Source organism: Notothenia rossii (assembly GCF_949606895.1).
Source record: "Notothenia rossii genome assembly, chromosome: 5".
In the NCBI taxonomy this organism is placed as follows: domain Eukaryota; kingdom Metazoa; phylum Chordata; class Actinopteri; order Perciformes; family Nototheniidae; genus Notothenia; species Notothenia rossii.
The window spans coordinates 30,791,342-30,811,571 of NC_136903.1; the positions used below are offsets into that span (position 1 = coordinate 30,791,342).

The window sequence follows — 20,230 nt, forward strand, 5'->3', positions numbered from 1 at the left end:
CATACATTTGGTACTGTGCTACATCCCCCCTGGATCTGGCTACGAGGTCTATGTCATCAGCAAATCTGTTATACTTCATCCGACAACTTTGATAGTACCAGTGATAACGTTGCATTCGATTTAAGATAACACCTCGCTGCACATGATCAAAATCAATCCGCTTCTTCTTACAGGTTGGACACCTGCATGCTGGTTGTTCTAAGGAAGTGGTGGTAACCTTTTGCTCCAATCAGCCAGTGACTCTGACCAGCCAGCCAATGAGATGCAAGGTTAGTCAGGTGGAGTTCCAGCAGCCGCTAGAGCAGGTTGCTGACTGGGACGACCGACAGAGGACGGTGCAGTGGCTGAGTTCTTCCAGGCCGGCTTCAGCATCTCCCCAGCAGACTGGGAAGAATAAGGTCAATATGCTGATTGTAAAAGAGATGTTGAAGAGAACGTTCACATTCATAGTTGAGAAAACATCCATATTATTGCCCGCAGGTGAAAAAGACAGATCCTGAGCCCTGCTGCTCTGTAGTGGAGGGGTCCCAGTTGGAGTTGGAATTACGTATCAGCGCAGTTTGTGACTATGTGAAGTTCAGCTGCAACGCCGACACCATCCACTTCAAAGACACCAGGCTGTACCAAACCAGGCTCCACCAGTAAGTCAAGCTGTGGGGGGGAAACAGAGGTGTATGAATATACATTTAACAGGGTGCCCGCAGGGTCTTAAAAAGTATTAAAAGTTGATAAATCAATTTAGGGAAAACTAAGACTATTAAAAAGTATTAAACGGCATTTTCCAAGGTATTACATTTTGTTGCTTGTTTTCATTAAGTATATAAATTGTCCAAAGAGGTTGTATTCTACAGTGTGCCTGAATGTAATCATTGCGTAGGTTTGTAGTGTGATTCTGTGTAGTTTATTTATTGCATCCCGTTGGATTTGACGTCCTCTGAACAGGACATCGCGCGCTCACTGCTTGATAGCACGCGAAGGTCCGTTTATGCCGGTTGTTAAACAACATCGTCATGGGGAAATGCAAGTCTGCGTCCAAATGGTTGGAAGATAGGGAGGAAGGACAATCAATACTGTATATAGTAAATGTGAGGTAAAGTGTGTCGTCAATGTAACCGGTTAAAACTCCAAGTGGCGATGAGGTCTTAAAATGTATGGAAAGGGTCTTAAAAAAGGTCTTAAAAGGTCTTACATTTGACTTCAGAATTCCTGCATAGACCCTGTTTAAATGTCTCTATCCACAAAATATCTTTCAATGCACAAATAATTATCGTTTTATACAAATTAAAAAATAATCCACATATAGAAATAAATGTCATGAATATTATAGATCCACACATAAATATTTATTGATTTGTATCAATGTAATATAAATCAACCATATGTATTTAAAAGTGTTTGCAATTTGTATCTAACCCTTTCATGTTTTGAACTCTGCATTCGTTTGGGTTTTGTGAGACTCCCCTAATGTTGCTCGCTTCACAAAGGCATTAGTTTGAACAGGAAAACATCCGTAGCCAATTATATGGTTATGGCTAGAAAGGATCCGTCTAATGTAAATATGACGTCACGTTCTCGTTCTAACTCTCGTTGTAATCGGAGCGGCTCGGTTGTAATCGGAGCGGCTCGGAAGCGCAGTCACGTGGCTGAATGTTTACGTTTGGGATGGCGAGAAACTAAACTATATTAAGTATGTAAATACTTGTTAGCGGTCTTGCTGTTGAAAGAAGAATGACAACACTGTAGATCAGCAACACTATGGTTTATTTTGTATTCACAGGCAAGTCAACGTTGTTGCAGTAAAAGTCCCAAGGTAGCTCCTGGTGCAATAAAATGTATGTTGCATGTTACTGCTGTAGATGTGTTTACCTCTTTTATATCCCTTTGGGTAGTTTAATCTGCAGCAATGCATCATATTATATAATATCATCATATATGTGTAGCTTTGTCTCTGTCGTATCTTTCAAAAGTAAAGTGAAACAGCCGTTTTCAGCTTTGTGATGAGGCATTTTCCAGCTGATCCAAGAGGCTTTTTAAACACCTTACTTGGCTTAAGAGGGAGGGGAATTTTCTCAACACATAAAGGAACACTTTATCCTTCAGTTTATCACAAACTTTACATCAACACATTTGGAGATCCTAATTTGAATCCAGTATGTAATTTGATATTAAGGTTTTAATAATGAAATGAGGTCATGAATCGAGTTCAAGGTTAAGATCATCTTTATTATCCTATGTACAAAAATGAACATACAACATTAATATAACAGTAACGAATAAAACAAAATACATTATGCAACTCTGATCTTCTTGCTGATACTTTTCAAAGTTACTTTTACATTTGCTCTACTTCTCCTGCTACTGTTTGCTCTGCTTTCAACTTCTCTTTCAACTCTGCTCTTTACTCTGCTTTCCCTGTTTCCTCTGTTCTCCTCTCCTCATCTTCTCCTCAGACTATCCTCCTTTTGCTGTCTCCTCTCCTGTTCTCCTCTCCTCATACTCTCCTCCTTTTGCTGTATCCTCTCCTCTCCTGTTCTCCTCTCCTCATACTCTCCTCCTTTTGCTGTCTCCTCTCCTCTGTTCTCCTCATCTCCTCTCCTCCTTTTGCTGTTAGATATTTAGACTGTAATGACAGCTTATGATATACTTTTTATAACTACATCAATCACATGCAATGGATTCAAAAGGTTGTTTTACTTAGCACCTCTTTACAGCTCCAAGCTTCCAACATTCACCTGGCGGTGGTGCCTTGGATGAAAACAACTTTTGATATGATACAATACAACAACAATAGTTAACACCTATCCACAGCAATAAGCACAATGAGAAGACTAATGGTCTCTTTTATATCAGTTTCTATTGGAGTGAAATGAACTGTGCCATGTCACATAGGATTGGAATGGATGATTGGCTGTGTTTTGTGAATATAGAGGAGATGGCAAAAGTAAATATACTTTGTTCTTACCTAAAGCATCTATCCTCCTCTTCGTACCCCTGCCTGCTCCTCCCGCATTAGACTCTGGGGACTTAGCTCTTAAAATCTTGTTCAAGCTGTCCACTCTGTAGTTGGATCTCATGACCTCAGCTTTATGACCCACCCGGCCTGAAAAAGGGTGTCTACGATGGCTGGTACTGAGAGGTGTTATGGTCCTCTTCTGCTTTTTGTGTTTGGGGGGGCGTGAAGGTGAGAGGAAGACTACTGTCATGTGGGGTGTGTTGCTTTACGTCCTCCAAAAGATCATTTAGTCTTGATATCACTGTACACATGAACGTCTCATCCTGTAGGTGGTATAATTTCCCGCAATAAGGTCCCACACTGCTGTCGTTTCCTATCTCTTGAGGACTTTGAGTGGTTACCACTGCTCTGATTACAACGAGAGTTAGAACGACGCCTCTTCTCGATCTTCCCGCGATCTTCCCGCGTCCCACCCACCCCGACCCTTTCCTATTACAGCCAAGCCGCTCCGATTACAACGAGAGTTAGAACGAGAACGTGACGTCATATTTACATTAGACGGATCCTTTCTAGCCATAACCCAATTATATGTCTCCCTCATTTGCAGCCAATCACATGAGTGAAACCCCACGAGGGCATGATTTTTATGTGCAGTCAACGTCAACATACACTGAAAAAAAAGGCTGTTGGTTACACATATTAAAAACATTATGTTAAAGACACACAACTATTTTAAGTCAAAGAAACATGAAATGTTTATGTTCATTTGAATATTTCCTTTAATATTAGGTATATTCATGTACCGTATGTTTAACCAACATGACTTTTTAGTGTTCATTTTAGGCTTTTAATATGCTCAGTGTATTTCATTTTTACCTGTTAAAGCAACATGATTTCTTTATTTAAGCTTCACTGGAAAAAGTCTTTTGGATTTACATGAAAACATATATGTACATTGGTTGCACATATTAAAATCATGTGTACTTTTAATTTGTACCTGTTAAAGCCACACCTGTGTTTTTTTTAATCTACCTAGCCTGCTCAAGGTAAACATAAGATTATTTATTTGATGTAAATAAAAGAGGCATTTCGTACATTCTTCTTTTTAAATAGTCAATAAAGACAAACACATTTCTTTGAACAAAATTCATGTATTCTTCTCAAAAAATTAACCAACTACACATGAGGTTTTGTTTTTTCCATCATGCAGCCTAAACTCTGCCAGGAGAATTAACAAAGAAATAGAATAAATAAAAAACGTGTGTGATGCATGTATACAGATGTAGCGTTTCATTTCAGACGCCTACCTGTGCGGGTCCGTGATCTGCACGGGGTGGGCCCCTGCTGAAAAGGAAAACCCCCCCGCAGGACTTGATACGCCCCCTTGATAAATAAATGTAATTATAATGAAACCAGCTGCAATGGATCATGAATCCACCAGGGGGAGCCGTGAAAAGCTGCCACACTGGAACTCATGTGAAATAAACAGCTGATAGATCTACAGGTATCTGATATAGCGGATATTTGTTAAAATCCATATGTCACGGATAGGATCATATTCTGTGCTAAATAAGAGACATGTAATAATTTACAAAACATCACCATGTTTTTATTTAACAAAATAATGTTGTTTAATTCACGTTGGCGTAAGTACAAAACCATCGCTATGTTTTTAGATCAGGAAATACAGCCCGTCTCAAACGATTTTCAATCATCATCCTCACGATCATTTAATGTATCATAATGTTCGCGAATTGAAGTGAATACACTAATACATGTAGTTTAATCCACGTAAGTTTACAACAACAAAAATAATCGCTTTGTTTTTATATCACATCTGACCGGAGCAAAATGCAGCACGGGTCTCACTACCGATTATCCTAAACCCACGGGCAAACAAACAATAATATGTACAGTGTTAATAGTTTACTGTATTATTAGTGTCTAATATTACTGCTATAACAATCACACATTGAGTTGTTAAAATCAGACCGTTTTTTTTTTTTTAAACAGTCTGAATGAAACGGCACTTCTCAGCTGTGTGTTTACACAATAAAATATGCATAGTAATTTAATATATCCTTCCAACACACATTGTAAGAACAGTTCTGTTTCATATGAGTGTTGAGAGCTGTATCCACAAATCTCTTAATTTTGCCCTCAAAAGTGCACCAGATTGATGCATTTAACCCTTTGGAGTCGACCGACCGTCAAGCCGGCGTGATCAGATCACATGACCTGTTCAAGCCGGTGTCGCATAAAAACAACAGTCCGGACTTCTGTCGAAAGTAGTGGCTTGAAACTATATCCCAGTCTTTGTTTCATGCAAAAAGACCCAGTAAACACGGAGATACGATGATATAAAGTTAATACATTTACAATGGTACTGGATTTTGATGTATTGTATCGGCTTCATATCGCAATATATTCCCAAAGTCTGAAATGCAAAAATGTCCCACATTAGGGCAATTCACCCATTTAATCATTCAAACAAAATCATATTTGCTGCTCTAAACAAAGTCAAAAATCGTACATCCAAACGGAATACATTTAATTAATTATTATGAATACGTTGTCTTGTTCATTGTTTTTCACTTTTATTAAATGTTTGATATTTCCGGAACAGACCCGGGACTAAGGTGTTAATGGTGGACTATCGGACATTCAAAATGCAGCATATTTTCCCCCAAGTGTCCATCTTGTCTGTCAAAATGCATATTACGTTTCTAACTTGCAATATCATTATTTCCACTCTCTTCACTCCAGAAGAGCGGTCTCTCTGTGTGCGGGGGATCACAGGAGGGGGGGGGGGGGGGGAGCTGTGGAATGTGACCAATCCCCCCTGGGAGACTTCCTCCACACGTTCCGATGGCCAATTTGTTTTAAACAAAGAGTTCCCAACAGCATAGGCAACATGGGGGGTGGGGGCTTGTAAATGGTATGGTCCTAAGGATGTGTTCTAATCAAACCAAAAGAGAAAATGCAGATATCATTCTCTCTCTCGACTCGCTGGTATCTCGAGCTGAGCGCTCATTGGTGGTTTGTACCCCGTGCTGCTGATGAAACTCTCCAATTGGCTCGGCAAAAGTTTGTTATTGTTTTGTGTCAGTTTTACCTCGCCACTTCCATTCACATTTTCATCATTGTTCCACAATGTTTATCATGAAATTAATATCTATATATTTTATACTATACTTGCACTGCTTACCGTTTTCATACTTATATCTTAGCATATTCATACACACTGTTCATACTGCTCACAGGCTGGGCTGCTGTGTATATCTAGTGTATTCATACTATACCCCTCCTCACTGTTTATTCATCATTGAATTCATTCTATATTTTATTCTGTAGATTGTGTACATTACTTTTCACTTTACTGCTTGTTGCACTCCTGGTTGGAAGCTAAACTGCATTTCGTTGTCTCAGTACCGGTAATATGGTGGGGAGACGTGTGTGATTAAAAGTTCATTTGCAGAAATGTAAAGTGATCTAACTGAGTTCTATTCATATTCTTGATGTATACTGTGATCTGCATGCACTTATCAAACATTTAATTAAAGTGGGCTAGTGAGGGGGTCCAAAATCAGCCAACGTGCTTTTGTTTGTATTACATGAATTGAGGTGACTGAGGCTTTTTAATATAGACTTTTTAGTGAAAACTGAACTTGAAAATGGTTTCCTCTTTTTATTTTCGGGGTGGGGAGACGTGTGTGATTAAAAATGCATTCGCAGAAATGTAAAGTGATCTAACTAAGCTCTATTCATATTCTTGACGGGAAGAGCAGTGTAAATGGGTGACCATATGCATTTGAAAAGCAATATAAATCACACAGTTATTATGCAATAGGCTTTAAAAGCGCCAACGATAACCATTACCTTTCTCCAATTCAAACTCTTGACGGGAAAAAAGGAAGGTGTAAATGGTTGGGCTAGACTGTACTGTATACATACAAAGGCCATTTAATAAACGTTCTTCTGGAAATGTTCACATTAGGCACCTTCAAGTTAAACAATACTACAGTAAACAATTAACACAGTAAATTATGTGGATTACCACCTTTATTTCGTTAAAAATAAACGAAATATGATTTCCTCCAGAGTCGGCTTGACTCGGTTTGCATTCATAAATAATGCACAAATGTGTTTAATCGTTAATCTCAGATATACTAAGTAAATACATTTGTTCCTGCTCAAGATTAGATTCAACTTTATTGTTATTGCACATATTAAAGGTACTGAGACAACGAAATGCAGTTTAGTTTCTAACCAGGAGTGCAACAAGCAGTGAAAAGTAATGTACACAATCTACAGAATAAAATATAGAATGAATTGAATGATGAATAAACAGTGAGGAGGGGTACAGTATGAATACACTAGATATACACAGCAGCCCAGCCTGTGAGCAGTATTAACAGTATTAACAGCAGTGTTCGAATTACCAATTTGCTTTCGGGGGAGCCCTATTTTTCAGTGCATATCCTGCTACTAAATATGTCACACCAACCCAGTCTCACAAAAAAACGTGTAATAACTACGTTGTTCCACAACGTAGGACGTAGTATTTCTACAAAAACGCCTCTGAAATTGTAAGATCCCTACGTTTTTTTTCACCATGCATTCCAATGGCTGGCATCTATGTCACGTGATCTTCACATTTCTCCCTGCAGAAAAAAAAAACATGGCCGAACTTCGTTTTATTCTCGGTGTAAAATGCCTATTTTAAAGTTAGTTTGGCCATTAAAATGCGTTTTGATGTCATTTGATGCGAGAAATATGAGTTGTTATTTCAGATTATGTGTGCAGTGGATGTACATGATCTTTAGTTTGCTAGTTATTATGAAGATTACTTCAGGAAATTGTGTCTATACAACGTTTTCATTGTTACCAAGGTGGTTGCTAGGGACGCTGCTATCGATATTATTTCTGTTGTGTAAAATGGTGTTATCTTTATTGCTACCCCCTTAACCGTCAATGTAGGTCCACAGAAACAATACCCTAACCCATAGATCCGTGGGTGAATAATGTCAATCACCACAATAGATACGTTATTTTCCCCTGTGCAATTCTCAATTTACTCAACAATAACACATAATTATCCTTGTGTTTATTTATTTATTTGATAAATAAACACAAGTTGGAGTCCGTCAGGACCAAGGGTCTGAGCAGCTCATTCGCTTTACAGAATATTACACCCGGAAGTAAGTATTCTCTCCGCTTCGCTTGGCAAACCCCGTGATAGTCCTCTAGCTCTGTGATTGGAGAGTGTGCTCCGAGGGTTACGCCGAGCGCCGAACGCCGAACAGCACTTTGAAATGGGATGGAACCACGGCAGACTGTCCAAAACTGGATTTGAACGGGTCCACCCCGTCCCCACCTCCCCCACTCCGTCCCCAGAACTACACATGCTGGCTATTGTGTTTCGCAACAAGTTCTCTATCTATGGCAAGTCTCTACTGGGAGTTGTAGTTTTAAAAGACGTTTTCATATTTCCCATAATAATAAGTTGCCAGTATTAAAATGTGTACATCCCTGGAGGTTTAGGGGATAGGAAACACTCAAATTTAAAACATAATTAATAAATGGGTGAAAATTGCTTGTGCCCATAATGGGCAGCATTAATATATACCCACATGACAGCTAAGGTCAGAAGAGTTTTATTTAACAGCTGGTCTTATGTCTGTGACCCCTCCTGTTGTTAATTGATAAGCCTGTAACATGCACTTGTCAAGGTTCAGAGGCACATTTTGCAAATATGGCAGTAGCCATCGATTATCTTAAGATAAGATATACTTTATTGATCCCAAGTTGGAAACATTTGCATTACATCAGCATGTGTAACAGTTGTAAATATGCAGTGGTGTTTATTTGTAAATCATTTAGTATAATCACACAAATTCTGTGTTTCATATTTAATAATTCTGTGTTCTTTATTTATTGATTGTTCAATACCTGACAAGGCCGGAGATGAAAAACTCGGGTCGCAGGTTCCTCGACAGTGCATCACAAGACATCTATCAATATTTGTGTATACCTCCACCATTAAACTGTCATATTCTGCACATTTCTTATACTATCTACATACATCTTATATAAGAGTATAATACATATGTATAATATCAGTTAAAATAAGTGCTTCAACATAGTTAACATTGCTGGAGGTAAACACAAAGTTTTTCATTCATTGCATAACTACACCATTTGTGTAGATGTCAATAAGCCTTAGAAAATCTTGAAATCTTGAAAGGGATGTGCAAAATAGTCATTATATACAGTCTTTAATGAACTATTAGTAGAGAATAACAAGTAATGAATATACTTTATAGGGATTCTATTCATATCTAATAATAAAAATAATGAAATTCAATAACATGCTTTAACCACTAGGTGTCCCTTTATATCAGGAGTGCACGTTTATGGTGTAAATACAGCCTATCTACCAATTGGATCAAATATAAAAGTCAGCCGAATTAGTGTTGATACTGAAAGGAGATGTATTTTGTGAAAATAAATGTAAGATGTTGTTTAATTGCTGATATATTTATGATCAACGTCACGTTTTCAGTGTTGGCGGCAGTTCCTCATGTTTGTCTAGAAGTCTTCTCATCAAGGCTCTATATAATATATCAGCAATTAAACAACATCTTACATTTCTTTTCACATTTATTCTCTCTTGGATTGGCCCATTTAGTTCCGGGTACGTGCTTTCGTAAGCACGTACCCGGAAGAATCAAATGGATGATGACGTCATGATGACGTTTCACCAATGAGGCATTTTGGGGAGGTATTTTCTGTGTTAGAGTTTTACTCACTACAGGGTGTACTTTGAGGGTTTTGACTCTGCAGACCGTTTACATGCATAAAAACCTTCATAACACACAAGGGGACAGGTAATATCCGGAAAAGCATGACATGTGACCTTTAAGTGTCGCTATCCGGGTCACACCCCCACACACAATACACAAACAGAGCGTATCATAGCCGAGACATAAATGCTGATTTTTAGGGATCCCACGGACAATATTGTAATATCTTTAACAACCAACACCTTAAACGGGTAAAGAAAGATGGTCGCCTAGAAATGTAAGGCACGACCTGCCTCAGCACCCTTAAAAGTCGGCACAAGAGTAGACAGACATCCAGAGCCGGACCGAAGCGGTAAAATGTGTTCAGCAGACATTAAACAATCATTTAAAACAAGAAGTACCACGTCGCGAACATGCCCCAAGCTCATCCATTGGCTATGACTCTAGCTAAATGTGCATAGCTAACTTTGGGCAAGGTTCATCGTTTTAAATATTGTAAAGCAAGCGACTGCCGGACTTACGCCCTACAAATACTCACACTATAAAAACATGCTATATGCACACAAGTCAATACATATAAACTCACCTAATGATGTTCATGGCTTTATCCTAGCTAACACCAGTGAAGGACAATGTTTACAAATTGACAGCTGTATTACCGTTGCTCGCTGTAACGGGCAAATGTGAACTCAGCTTTTTTGCAAACAATGCGTCTAAAGTGATAACCTCTAATTATGACAAACATTTGATGATATTTATTAACTTTTGATAACTTTTACCTTGTAGAGATCTCCCCGGAACAGAACCAGCTTGCTCCTCCGATGCAGGGAAAAAGACGGTGGACCCCCCCGCCCTTTGTTTAAAAAAAAAAAGCTTAAAAATGTTCAAATAAAGATTTTTTGCAATTTGTTCTGATTTTCATATTGTCCATGAAAGTGCCATATTGTTCAATTACGAAACAATTAAAATACGGTTTTGAGTCCGACCATTTTGATTTGTGAATACAATATTTGTCAATAATAATTAGAAGCTGAATAATCGGCAGCAGAACAAGCTGCTGACGTACGTCCTCAGTGGGCGGAGTTACAGAGATAAACATCAATTTTTTCTTATTTACTGAGACTTATAGAAAGTACATCCCTCAAGATTAAAATAGTTCTACATGATTGATTGATGTTTAGATGAGAAACATGAATACATTCTGTCTCATATCAACTGCATATTTGTAAATTGAACAACCCCACTTTTCCCTGTTTTTCAGTGTAGCGTCTGGCGGTGCCACTCCCGTATGGGGTCAGAAACGATATATAATCAAGATAAACTATGGACTCACACAATATCTCATGTTGCATGTCTTCCCATCTTACTGACTGGTTAAAATAAAATACAATTGTAAAAGAAACAGCCACTTATTACATTAAAAATTGCTTTGATGATTCATATATTTTCCCAACAGTAATTGATTAGTTGAGTAATTGTTGAATCTCTAATCCCAAATATGACGTTAAGTTGTTTGTTTGTGTGCGTCTCTACAGGCTACAGATAGTAAATCACGGCACTGTGAAATTGGAATTCTCCTGGCAAGTCATCATGGATCAGAATAACAACATTTTAAACCATGAACAAAGAGGTACTACTCATACTTTTTGTTATTGTATATTCTGAAGTATACATTATATATGACCGCAAAAACTGTGTTTGCTGTACCATTATCTTCAAAGATTGAATTGAACATACTTAATAACATTTCAATGCATGCCAGAATGAAGTTTGGGACTGTGTGCTGTAAATGTGAACATTAGTCGGTGTGTTCTATAACAGATGGGACCCCGAGCCCCCGACCAGGCAGCAGGTCAGCCATGTTAAGTGAAGCCCGTCCCTCCAGTGCTCTGGCCAGCGTCATGTCTCTCCTGACGGGGAATCCTGAGCTTCCTCCCGTCAGCGTCGAGCCCGGCATCGGGGCCATAGAGCCCGGGGAGATACAGAGTTTCAGCATCCGCTTCTCACCTCTGGAGGTGGCCCAGTTTCAGGGCAGGATTATCTGCAGGTACAGTAAATACTTCTAAATGTAGTGACAACAAAAATACACGTTGTATCCCCTAACTGGGAAGAAGGGAAGTTATTTTATACTTTCATTTATTTCGTAATCATAGTGTAGGTGAGGACAGGGACAATAAAGCACAAGCAGTGAAAATACAAAATTATAAAAAAGCACAGGTACAGTTCACAATCCTTATAAAAGAGGTCTGACAGAAAATAGTACTTTATTAAGACATTTATAACAACCCCACGTTCTCAATATCAAAGAAGAGCAATGGAGGGAAAGTTCCTGTTGAGTGAGCATTTAGTTTTTTACTTGCGGCCATAGTAACCCTTGAAAAGGTACGTATCAGTTTTATTGAGTACTTTAGGGATATTTACCAGGTACAAAAATATAAAAGACACGTCAGGTGTAGAATATCTGAGATGAAATGGCCTGCTCCTTTCCAAAAAGAAATGAATATTCTATGTCAGAGCTGCAAACTGAACTATACAACACTTAAAAGGCATGAGGGGATTTGGATAGTTTCACAAGAATGATTACCGTAATCTGACTTGTTGGTCTTTTATGTCTGCTCTTCTCTTTCAGTATCCCAAACCTACAGGATGGAGATGAGGCTCCCTGTATCCCGGTGTGTGCCCGCAGCCTGTTGCCTCACTGCCACTTTGACCTGGAGGACTCAGACTATATCAGCGAGAAACGACAGAACCCTGAATTCAGGGGACCTCTGGACCCCAACATCAGGGTCATCGAGTTCAACTCTGTTGGTTTCTCTGTGCCATCGAAGAGGTGAGAGAAAGAGAGATGAAAGCATCAATGTAGGCCTAAAGGGGCTCTATTATGATTGATCAGGTTTTAACTTTCCGCTATTGTGTTATATAGGTTTTTGTTCATGGAAATGGTCTGCAAAGGCTAATATCCCAAAGTTCCCTCCAGAGAGAGTTTCTCTCCCACACACTCCCCCCCCCCCTGCCGGAAATACCTCCATTGGACAGAAGTGTATGTAACACTTGAGCTTCTATAAGCTAGCGCTCCAACACATTGTACGTGATAGGCTAATGGGGGGGGGGGGGGGGCGGGCATCTGTAAGCGGTTCACCAATCACAACAGAGTCGACCAGCTAACCAATCAGAGCAGACTGGGCTCTGGTTTCAGACAGAGGGTGAAAAGAGGTGCTGCAGCACAGGCAGTATGAGAAAAATAAAGAGCTTTTTGAAAATTAGAGCATGGAGACATGTCACAGTAGAGGAACTAAATACTGATATGTCCTCTTTAACACTTTGTTTATACATGTGTCCCTCTCTCTACCAGATGTTTTGGTGTGATGAACCCAACCAGTAAGCCCTACTCATTCAAGTGGCAGTGTGAAGACAAATGTGGCAGTCCGTTCTGCTGCCTCACCCCGAGTGGTACCATCTTGCCTGGGAAGAAAATGGAAGTAAGTATGGCAACACGCACAGTGAAATGACATGGGCCTGTGTCACCATAGCGCGTTTCTTTGGATAAGAGGCACTGGGCAGAGTCTCCAGAGCCCTTTTTATATTGTTTCTATGTCAATAATATCTAAACAGTGTTTCCCTGCTAGCACAACTAGCATCACCTTCTTGGATTTTACTTTCTGTTAGTGCTACTATATATTGTTACCGATTGAAACATTATTTTTATGAACCAGCTTGTCAAGTCTCTGACAGCAACAATCATTGGCAGCAACATCCAGGGATCCTCTGGCCAATCTTTAAAAGAAATAGGATTGTTGGTCTTTGTTTTGGTCCAATATATCTTAGTTCCAGCGTTGTTGAAAGTGGAAGACAGAGTGGAAGACATTGCTTAATAATTCAGCTGGTGGGAGTCAAACCCATGCACTTGGCAGCGACAACTGCTTCCACATACAGTGTATGGGCCACAGATCTAACCGGCTTTATGGTGGCCCCTTTCAGTCTTTGCTATGAGTTTCCGTCTGTAAAAAATGGCCAAAAACAGGCTTCTCCTCAAATTCCTACTTAAACGTCACCAGTGGTTTTCTGAAAAAGGAATATCTTTAACTACAAACGCTCCGAGCGGCTGCTTAAAATCATTGATGCACTCAGAAAAAAATATGCTTAGGTGCAGCGCTTTTTCTCGAGGGAGCCACATTAAAAACAATGTCAAAAAGACGCAAGTGATACTAGTTGCTTTCTCGAACTACCATCTAATTAACCTTGGCCTATCCTTCATATTAGTACACATCAGTCATTCTTAATCTCTCCCCTCATTTTAAATTTCTTATCCCCACCTAATGATCGTTTCAGTGTTCCTGTCTCACTTTATCAAAACAAGTCTAATCCTTTCTCATTTCTTCCATTTAATCGAATACCATTTTAATTGTTCCTCATCAATTGCCAGGTCTACTCATCTGATCCAATCTGTTCTAGTTGTTCATCACTCTGTGCTTCCTTCCTTCCTTCACTCTGCATAATGTTACGGTTGAGTGAAGCAGGCAGGCACAAAACTAGGGCCACCAGGGTGGGTGGAGGGGATCCGGAGGAGGGACACAAAGCTAGGGCCACCAGGGTAGGTGGAGGGGGTCTGGAGGACTGGTTTTGGGCTGACAGCCAAGGACCACAGCGGAGGACCCGGAAGGGATCTCGGGCGGACAGCCCGGGGGCAAGGCAGAAGCCGAGAAGGGGGACTCGGGCGGACGGCCCGGGGGCAAGGCAGAAGCCGAGAAGGGGGACTCGGGCGGACGACCCGGGGGCAAGGTAGAGACCATGGAGGGGCGAAGGCCACAGCGGGAGAACTCAGGGGGCCGAGCATGAGGGCGAAGGCAGCGGCAGGAAGAGTCAGGGGGACGGACCCGAGGGCGAGGACCGCGGCCGGGAAAGTCAGGGGGCCGGGCTCGAGGGCGAAGACCGAGGCTCTCAGGGGGCCGAGCATGAGGGCGAACACCGCGGCTCTCAGGGGGCCGGGCTCGAGGGCGAAGACCGCGGCTCTCAGGGGGGCGGGCTCGAGGGCGAAGACCAGACAGCTCCGGAGGCCGGGCAGGAAGGCGCTGACGGGACAGCTCCGGAGGCCGGGCAGGACCTGGTGTCGGCCGGACAGAAACCGGAGACGGTGGGACAGGCTTCGGCAGGATCCCCCACGGAAGAGGACCAGAAGTTGGCAGGACCCCCGGTGAGACAGGTGACGGCAGGACCTCCAACGGAACAAGACATGGGATTGGCAGGACTCTCAGCGGGTCCTCCAACGGAACAGGACATAGGGTTGGCAGGACCCCCGGCAGAAAAGTAGTCGGCGGGACCCCCAACGGGACAGCACAGAGGGTTGGCAGGAACCCCGGCAGAAGAGTAGTCGGTGGGACCCCCAACGGGACAGGACATGGAGCTGGCAGGAACCCCAGCGGAACCTCCAACGGCACAGGACATAGGGTTGGCAGGACCCTCGGCAGAAGAGTCGTCGGCGGGACCCCCAACGGGACAGGACACAGGGTTGGCAGGACCCCCGGCAGGAGAGTAGTCGGCGGGACCTCCAACGGCACAGGACATAGGGTTGGCAGGACCCCCGGCAGAAGAGTAGTTGGCGGAACCCCCAACGGGACAGGACATAGAGTTGGCAGGACCCCCAGCGGAACCTCCAGCGGCACATGACATAGGATTGGCAGGACCCCCGGCAGGAGAGTAGTCTGCGGGACCCCCAAGGGGACAGGACACAGGGTTGGCAGGACCCCCGGCAGAAGAGTAGTCGGCGGGACCCCCAACGGGACAGGACACAGGGTTGGCAGGACCCCCGGCAGAAGAGTAGTCGGCGGGACCCCCAACGGGACAGGACACAGGGTTGGCAGGACCCCCGGCAGGAGAGTAGTCGGCGGGGCCCCCAACGGGACAGGACATCGGGTTGGCAGGACCCCCGGCAGAAGAGTAGTCGGCGGGACCCCCAAGGGGACAGGACATGGAGTTGGCAGGACCCCCAGCGGAACCTCCAACGGACCAGAACATTGGGTAGGGACTTGAGAGGGGACTCGAGAGGTGACTTGAAAGGGGACTTGAGAGGGAACTCGAGAGGAGACTTGAGAGGTGACTTGAGAGGGGACCCGAGAAGAGACACGAGAGGGGACCCGAGAAGAGACTCGAGAGGGGACCCGAGAGGGAACTCGAGAGGACACTCGAGAGGGGACTCGAGAGGACACTCGAGAGGGGACTAGAGAGGGAACTCGAGAGGGGACTAGAGAGGGAACTCGAGAGTTGACTTGAGAGGGAACTCGAGAGGGGACTCGAGAGGGAACTCGAGAGGGAACTCGAGAGGAGACTCGAGAGGTGACTCGAGAGGAATCTCGAGAGGAGACTCGAGAGGTGACTCGGGAGGAGACTCGAGAAGGGACTTGAGAGGGAACTCGAGAGGAGACTTGAGAGGTGACTTGAGAGGGGACTAGAGAGGGGACTAGAGAGTTGACTTGTAAGGAGACTTGAGAGGGAACTCGAGAGGAGACTCGAGAGGTGACTGGAGAGGGGACTGGAGAGGGGACTCGAGAGGGAACTCGAGAGTTGACTTGTAAGGAGACTTGAGAGGGGACTTGAGACGGTCGGTTCGCCGACAGAACACGGGGGGTTGGAGTCGGTCGGAATGCCGACAGGACACGGGGGGCTGGAGTCGGCCGGTACGCCGACAGGATACGGGGAGCCGGCGTCGGCCGGAGAGCCAACAGGAGACGAGGGGCTGGAGTCGGCCGGTACGCCGACAGGACATGGGGAGCTGGCGTCGGCCGGAGAGCCATTACTGGAGCCGAAACAATGGCTGCTGGGGCCGGTTCTGGAGCCAGAACCATGGCTGTTGGGCACGGAAAAGAAGCCTGGACCCTGGCTGTGTAAGCCAGGTAATGGAGCACGGATCCATGGCTTTGTGGGCCGGTTCTGGAGCCGGAACCATGGCTGCTGGGGCCTGTACTGGAGCCCAAAGCATGGCTTCTGGGTCTCGTGCTGCTAACCTGGACCTGCGACTCCTTCTCTTAGGAGCCTTTTGGAGGCTCCGGGGACCTCCAAAAGCCAGACAAGTACGGCTCCTGGACAGGATCAGGAAATGAGGAAGAAGCAGGGGTGGACTCCAGACGGAACACACCGAGACGTTATTGCGTCAGGTTGAGAATTGGGAGGCAGGGGGCTAGCATGCCTGGGGCTAGCAGGCCGGGAATCACATGTTGAAAGGAAGTCCAAAATCCAGTCAGGTAAGAACTCAACAAAACATGGTTTCTCTGCTGCCAACCGGTGCGCCTCTACCAGACCGGCCCTCTTCTGCCGAACACTGGACGCTCCCTTCCACCAATCAAAGCAGCAAGCCAGATAAAAGGTAAAATGCTGTAATTCTACCTCAAATGGATCATCTGCTGGGTCCATTTGTGGTTGGTTAGTTCTGTTACGGTTGAGTGAAGCAGGCAGGACCCAAATGCAGAGTAAACTGAAAAAATACCTTTATTTCAAGGTCTAGAGGCACAAACAGAACACTAACACGAGAACACAGTCAAAGACAAACAATGACAGACAGAACAACCAGAACTTAAATACACACAAGACTAATAACACAAACCAGACGCAGGTGAGGAGGGAGGAGAAAACACAGGGGCACCAGGTGAACACAATCGGGTAATTAGGTAGGAGGGAAAACAGACAGACAGCAACAGGCAAGACAGGTTCGAAGACTCTTCAAAATAAAACATGAAACCAAAGACAGAAAAAGACAAGACAAAACAAAACACAGACAGATCGTGAATTCCTCTCAACATTTTGTCTTTCTTCTATATATTTATTTGTGAATTATTTGCTATATGTAATCCTCTGATGTGTGTGTGCAGGTGTGTTTTGAATATGTAGCTGAGCAGATGGAGGCGGTGGAGTCATTCTGGAGTTTTGTGATTGAGACTCTGTCCCTGTGTGTCCCCTTCCTGTGTGTGGGCACCACTAAAGAACCACTCGTCTATCTCCACAGACCTCACCTCGACTTTGGAGAACTGCTTGTTGGTATGTGACATACACAGACACAGCCTCATGCATGCATTTATACAGTGACATCACAAGTCACACCACATATTAAAGTTCATGGAGTCATTTCCTAAGTACTTCTGTAACACGGTTAAAGGACATGCATTTCGGTGAATAAGTGCCTTCATATTGTGTGTAATACGCATACAAACGCTTGATGTTTTCCATACGCTCAAGCATAATTATGGCATAGTTGAGTTGGGCAATTAAAACCACTTTGTAAGGGTTAAGTAAAGGCTACAATCATGCTGATGTATGTTTAATAATATTTGTATATAGTTTATCATTAATATTTCATATTTACTTTGTCTCTAATATTAGTTGTTTATTTTGTAGTGTTCTAATTGTTCATTATTTGTTATGTATTATTTCCTCAGTTAATTGTTTATCTTTTCATCCATTTTCTTTTGTTGTTTTTTTTACAATAAGTTAACTTCTTTATTTTTTAAGATGTTATGTTGTAAATGAAAATTTAAGAAATATGAACACTTATTTCCATTATAAAATCTCACACCCTACTGCGTATGAAAATGTGTGAAACCAACATTTTTGTAACCCTCAGTTGGCCCAAATACTATTAAAACCATCCATAAAGCAGGTGAAATTGAATTGTTGTGGAATTACTGTATGTGTGTGTGTGTGTGTGTGTGTGTGTGTGTGTGTGTGTGTGTGTGTGTGTGTGTGTGTGTGTGTGTGTGTGTGTGTGTGTGTGTGTGTGTGTGTGTGTGTGTGTGTGTGTGTGTGTGTGTGTGTGTGTGTGTGTGTGTGTGTGTGTGTGTGTGTGTGTGTGTGTGTGTGTGTGTGTGTGTGTGTGTGTGTACAGGTCACAATGTGGAACTGATAGTGGGTCTGGTGAACGGAGAGGATGAGCTCTTCCACTTCTCTGCCCTGCAGTCGTCTCTCCTCTGTGAGGATCAGCAGTCCAGACTCAGTGTGCAGCCCATGAGGGGCACCGTGCCACCCAAACACGAGTACATTACACTATAACATGCTTGAAATATAATGAAATGCTATATATTCATACTAAAATAATGAATATACAAATATATATACAAAAATAAATAGTTGTGTCAATTGATTAAAAAAATGTAATAGTATAAATCACAATAATACTTCGTGATTAATCATAATTAATCACTAGTTTTGAATACTTTTTATATTTTTTTGTATTTATATATCTTTTCATTTTTGGGTTTAAACATGTGTATTCATCACTCACTTGTGCATGATGTGATAAGAATTTCAAATATTATAGCTTTGTGATGAGGTCACATGTTGCTTCACTACTAATTCAATGTGTGTTAACTGTTGTGACCTCTGTGGTTGCAGGTTGCCACTGTCAGTGTCCTTCACGCCGTGCCGGGAGGGCCACGTGAGCTTCAGATTGACTCTGAAGGTGAAGAGGAAGTCAGAGCCGCTCACACTCACAGTGAAGGCAGATTGTTTCATCATGAGCACTTCTGTTCAAGTGGTGCAGCCCGAAGGAGGACTCAGAGAGATCATCCCTAACCAAGAAGACACTCTGGACTTTGGAAAGGTCAGCAGACTTTTTCAGATCACAAGAGCGATCACATGTTTGAAGTTGACATATCAAGCAACTTCCTGTTTGTACGCTATTTGTCCTGTAGGTGGGGATTTCAGAGCAGTCCACCTTTAACTTCCTGGTGTCCAATCTGGCAAGATTGAACCTGGATGTGAGCTTTGACCTTACAGGTCCCAGTGAGCTGTTGCAACATTTGCAAGTAAAGCCTCAACATGATGCTATAGAGGTTGGGAAGCAGCTGCAGTCTTCACTATTCTTTTGTCCGCTGAGCATTTGTAACCTCAGAGACGTCAGACTGAGTATCAGGGTGAGATGTTGATCCCCTGTCTTGTTTCTGTTTTTTTACAGGGGTAGCATTATAATTATGCTCTGGGAAAATAATTAATAATCTGATCATAATCTGAAAACAATCAATGCTACTCTTTCCACTTGATGTTAAATGTGCTGTGAACACCTTAATGAGGGGACACTAGAGGGGCAATATTAAGTTATGGATATATAACACATGCATCTGCTTGGAGGTTTTCATATTTATTTATATATTAATACAATATCCCAACTTTTTTTGCATGTTACTTGCACACTTGTGTCCCTTGCACCACTATTTATATATATTTTTTAATGTTTTAAGAATATTGTATATTGCCTTGTATGAGGACTTTAAGATTGTCACTGTAGCTATCGTGCATACGAAAATATGCCTTTCAATCTTTGTATCTTGAATCATCCCCTCCAACTTTAAAACAAAATGTACTGGCAAATTATGAGATTATACATGTCTTGACTTTACTAGACAGACTTTTAAGACAACAACTAACCCATAACATTATATAAATGATACGTAAAAGAGAGAAACTTTTGCTGAAATTATTTTCTATCTTG

At 42.4% G+C, this 20,230-nt stretch overlaps 1 protein-coding gene across 1 annotated transcript in view; it reads left to right on the forward strand.

Moving 5' to 3' along the window:
* The window catches only part of LOC307038788 (hydrocephalus-inducing protein homolog), a gene marked incomplete at its 5' end in the record, with an annotated part of 52,885 nt that overhangs the window by 13,033 nt on the left and 19,622 nt on the right, over window positions 1-20,230 (forward strand). The window contains 10 exons of the mRNA XM_079680465.1: window positions 174-398; window positions 481-641; window positions 11,295-11,389; window positions 11,581-11,806; window positions 12,389-12,589; window positions 13,112-13,238; window positions 17,619-17,784; window positions 18,629-18,776; window positions 19,135-19,342; window positions 19,434-19,655. Of these exons, the coding sequence (XP_079536591.1) occupies window positions 174-398; window positions 481-641; window positions 11,295-11,389; window positions 11,581-11,806; window positions 12,389-12,589; window positions 13,112-13,238; window positions 17,619-17,784; window positions 18,629-18,776; window positions 19,135-19,342; window positions 19,434-19,655 (1,779 nt within the window). The remainder of the gene's footprint in view (window positions 1-173; window positions 399-480; window positions 642-11,294; window positions 11,390-11,580; window positions 11,807-12,388; window positions 12,590-13,111; window positions 13,239-17,618; window positions 17,785-18,628; window positions 18,777-19,134; window positions 19,343-19,433; window positions 19,656-20,230) is intronic.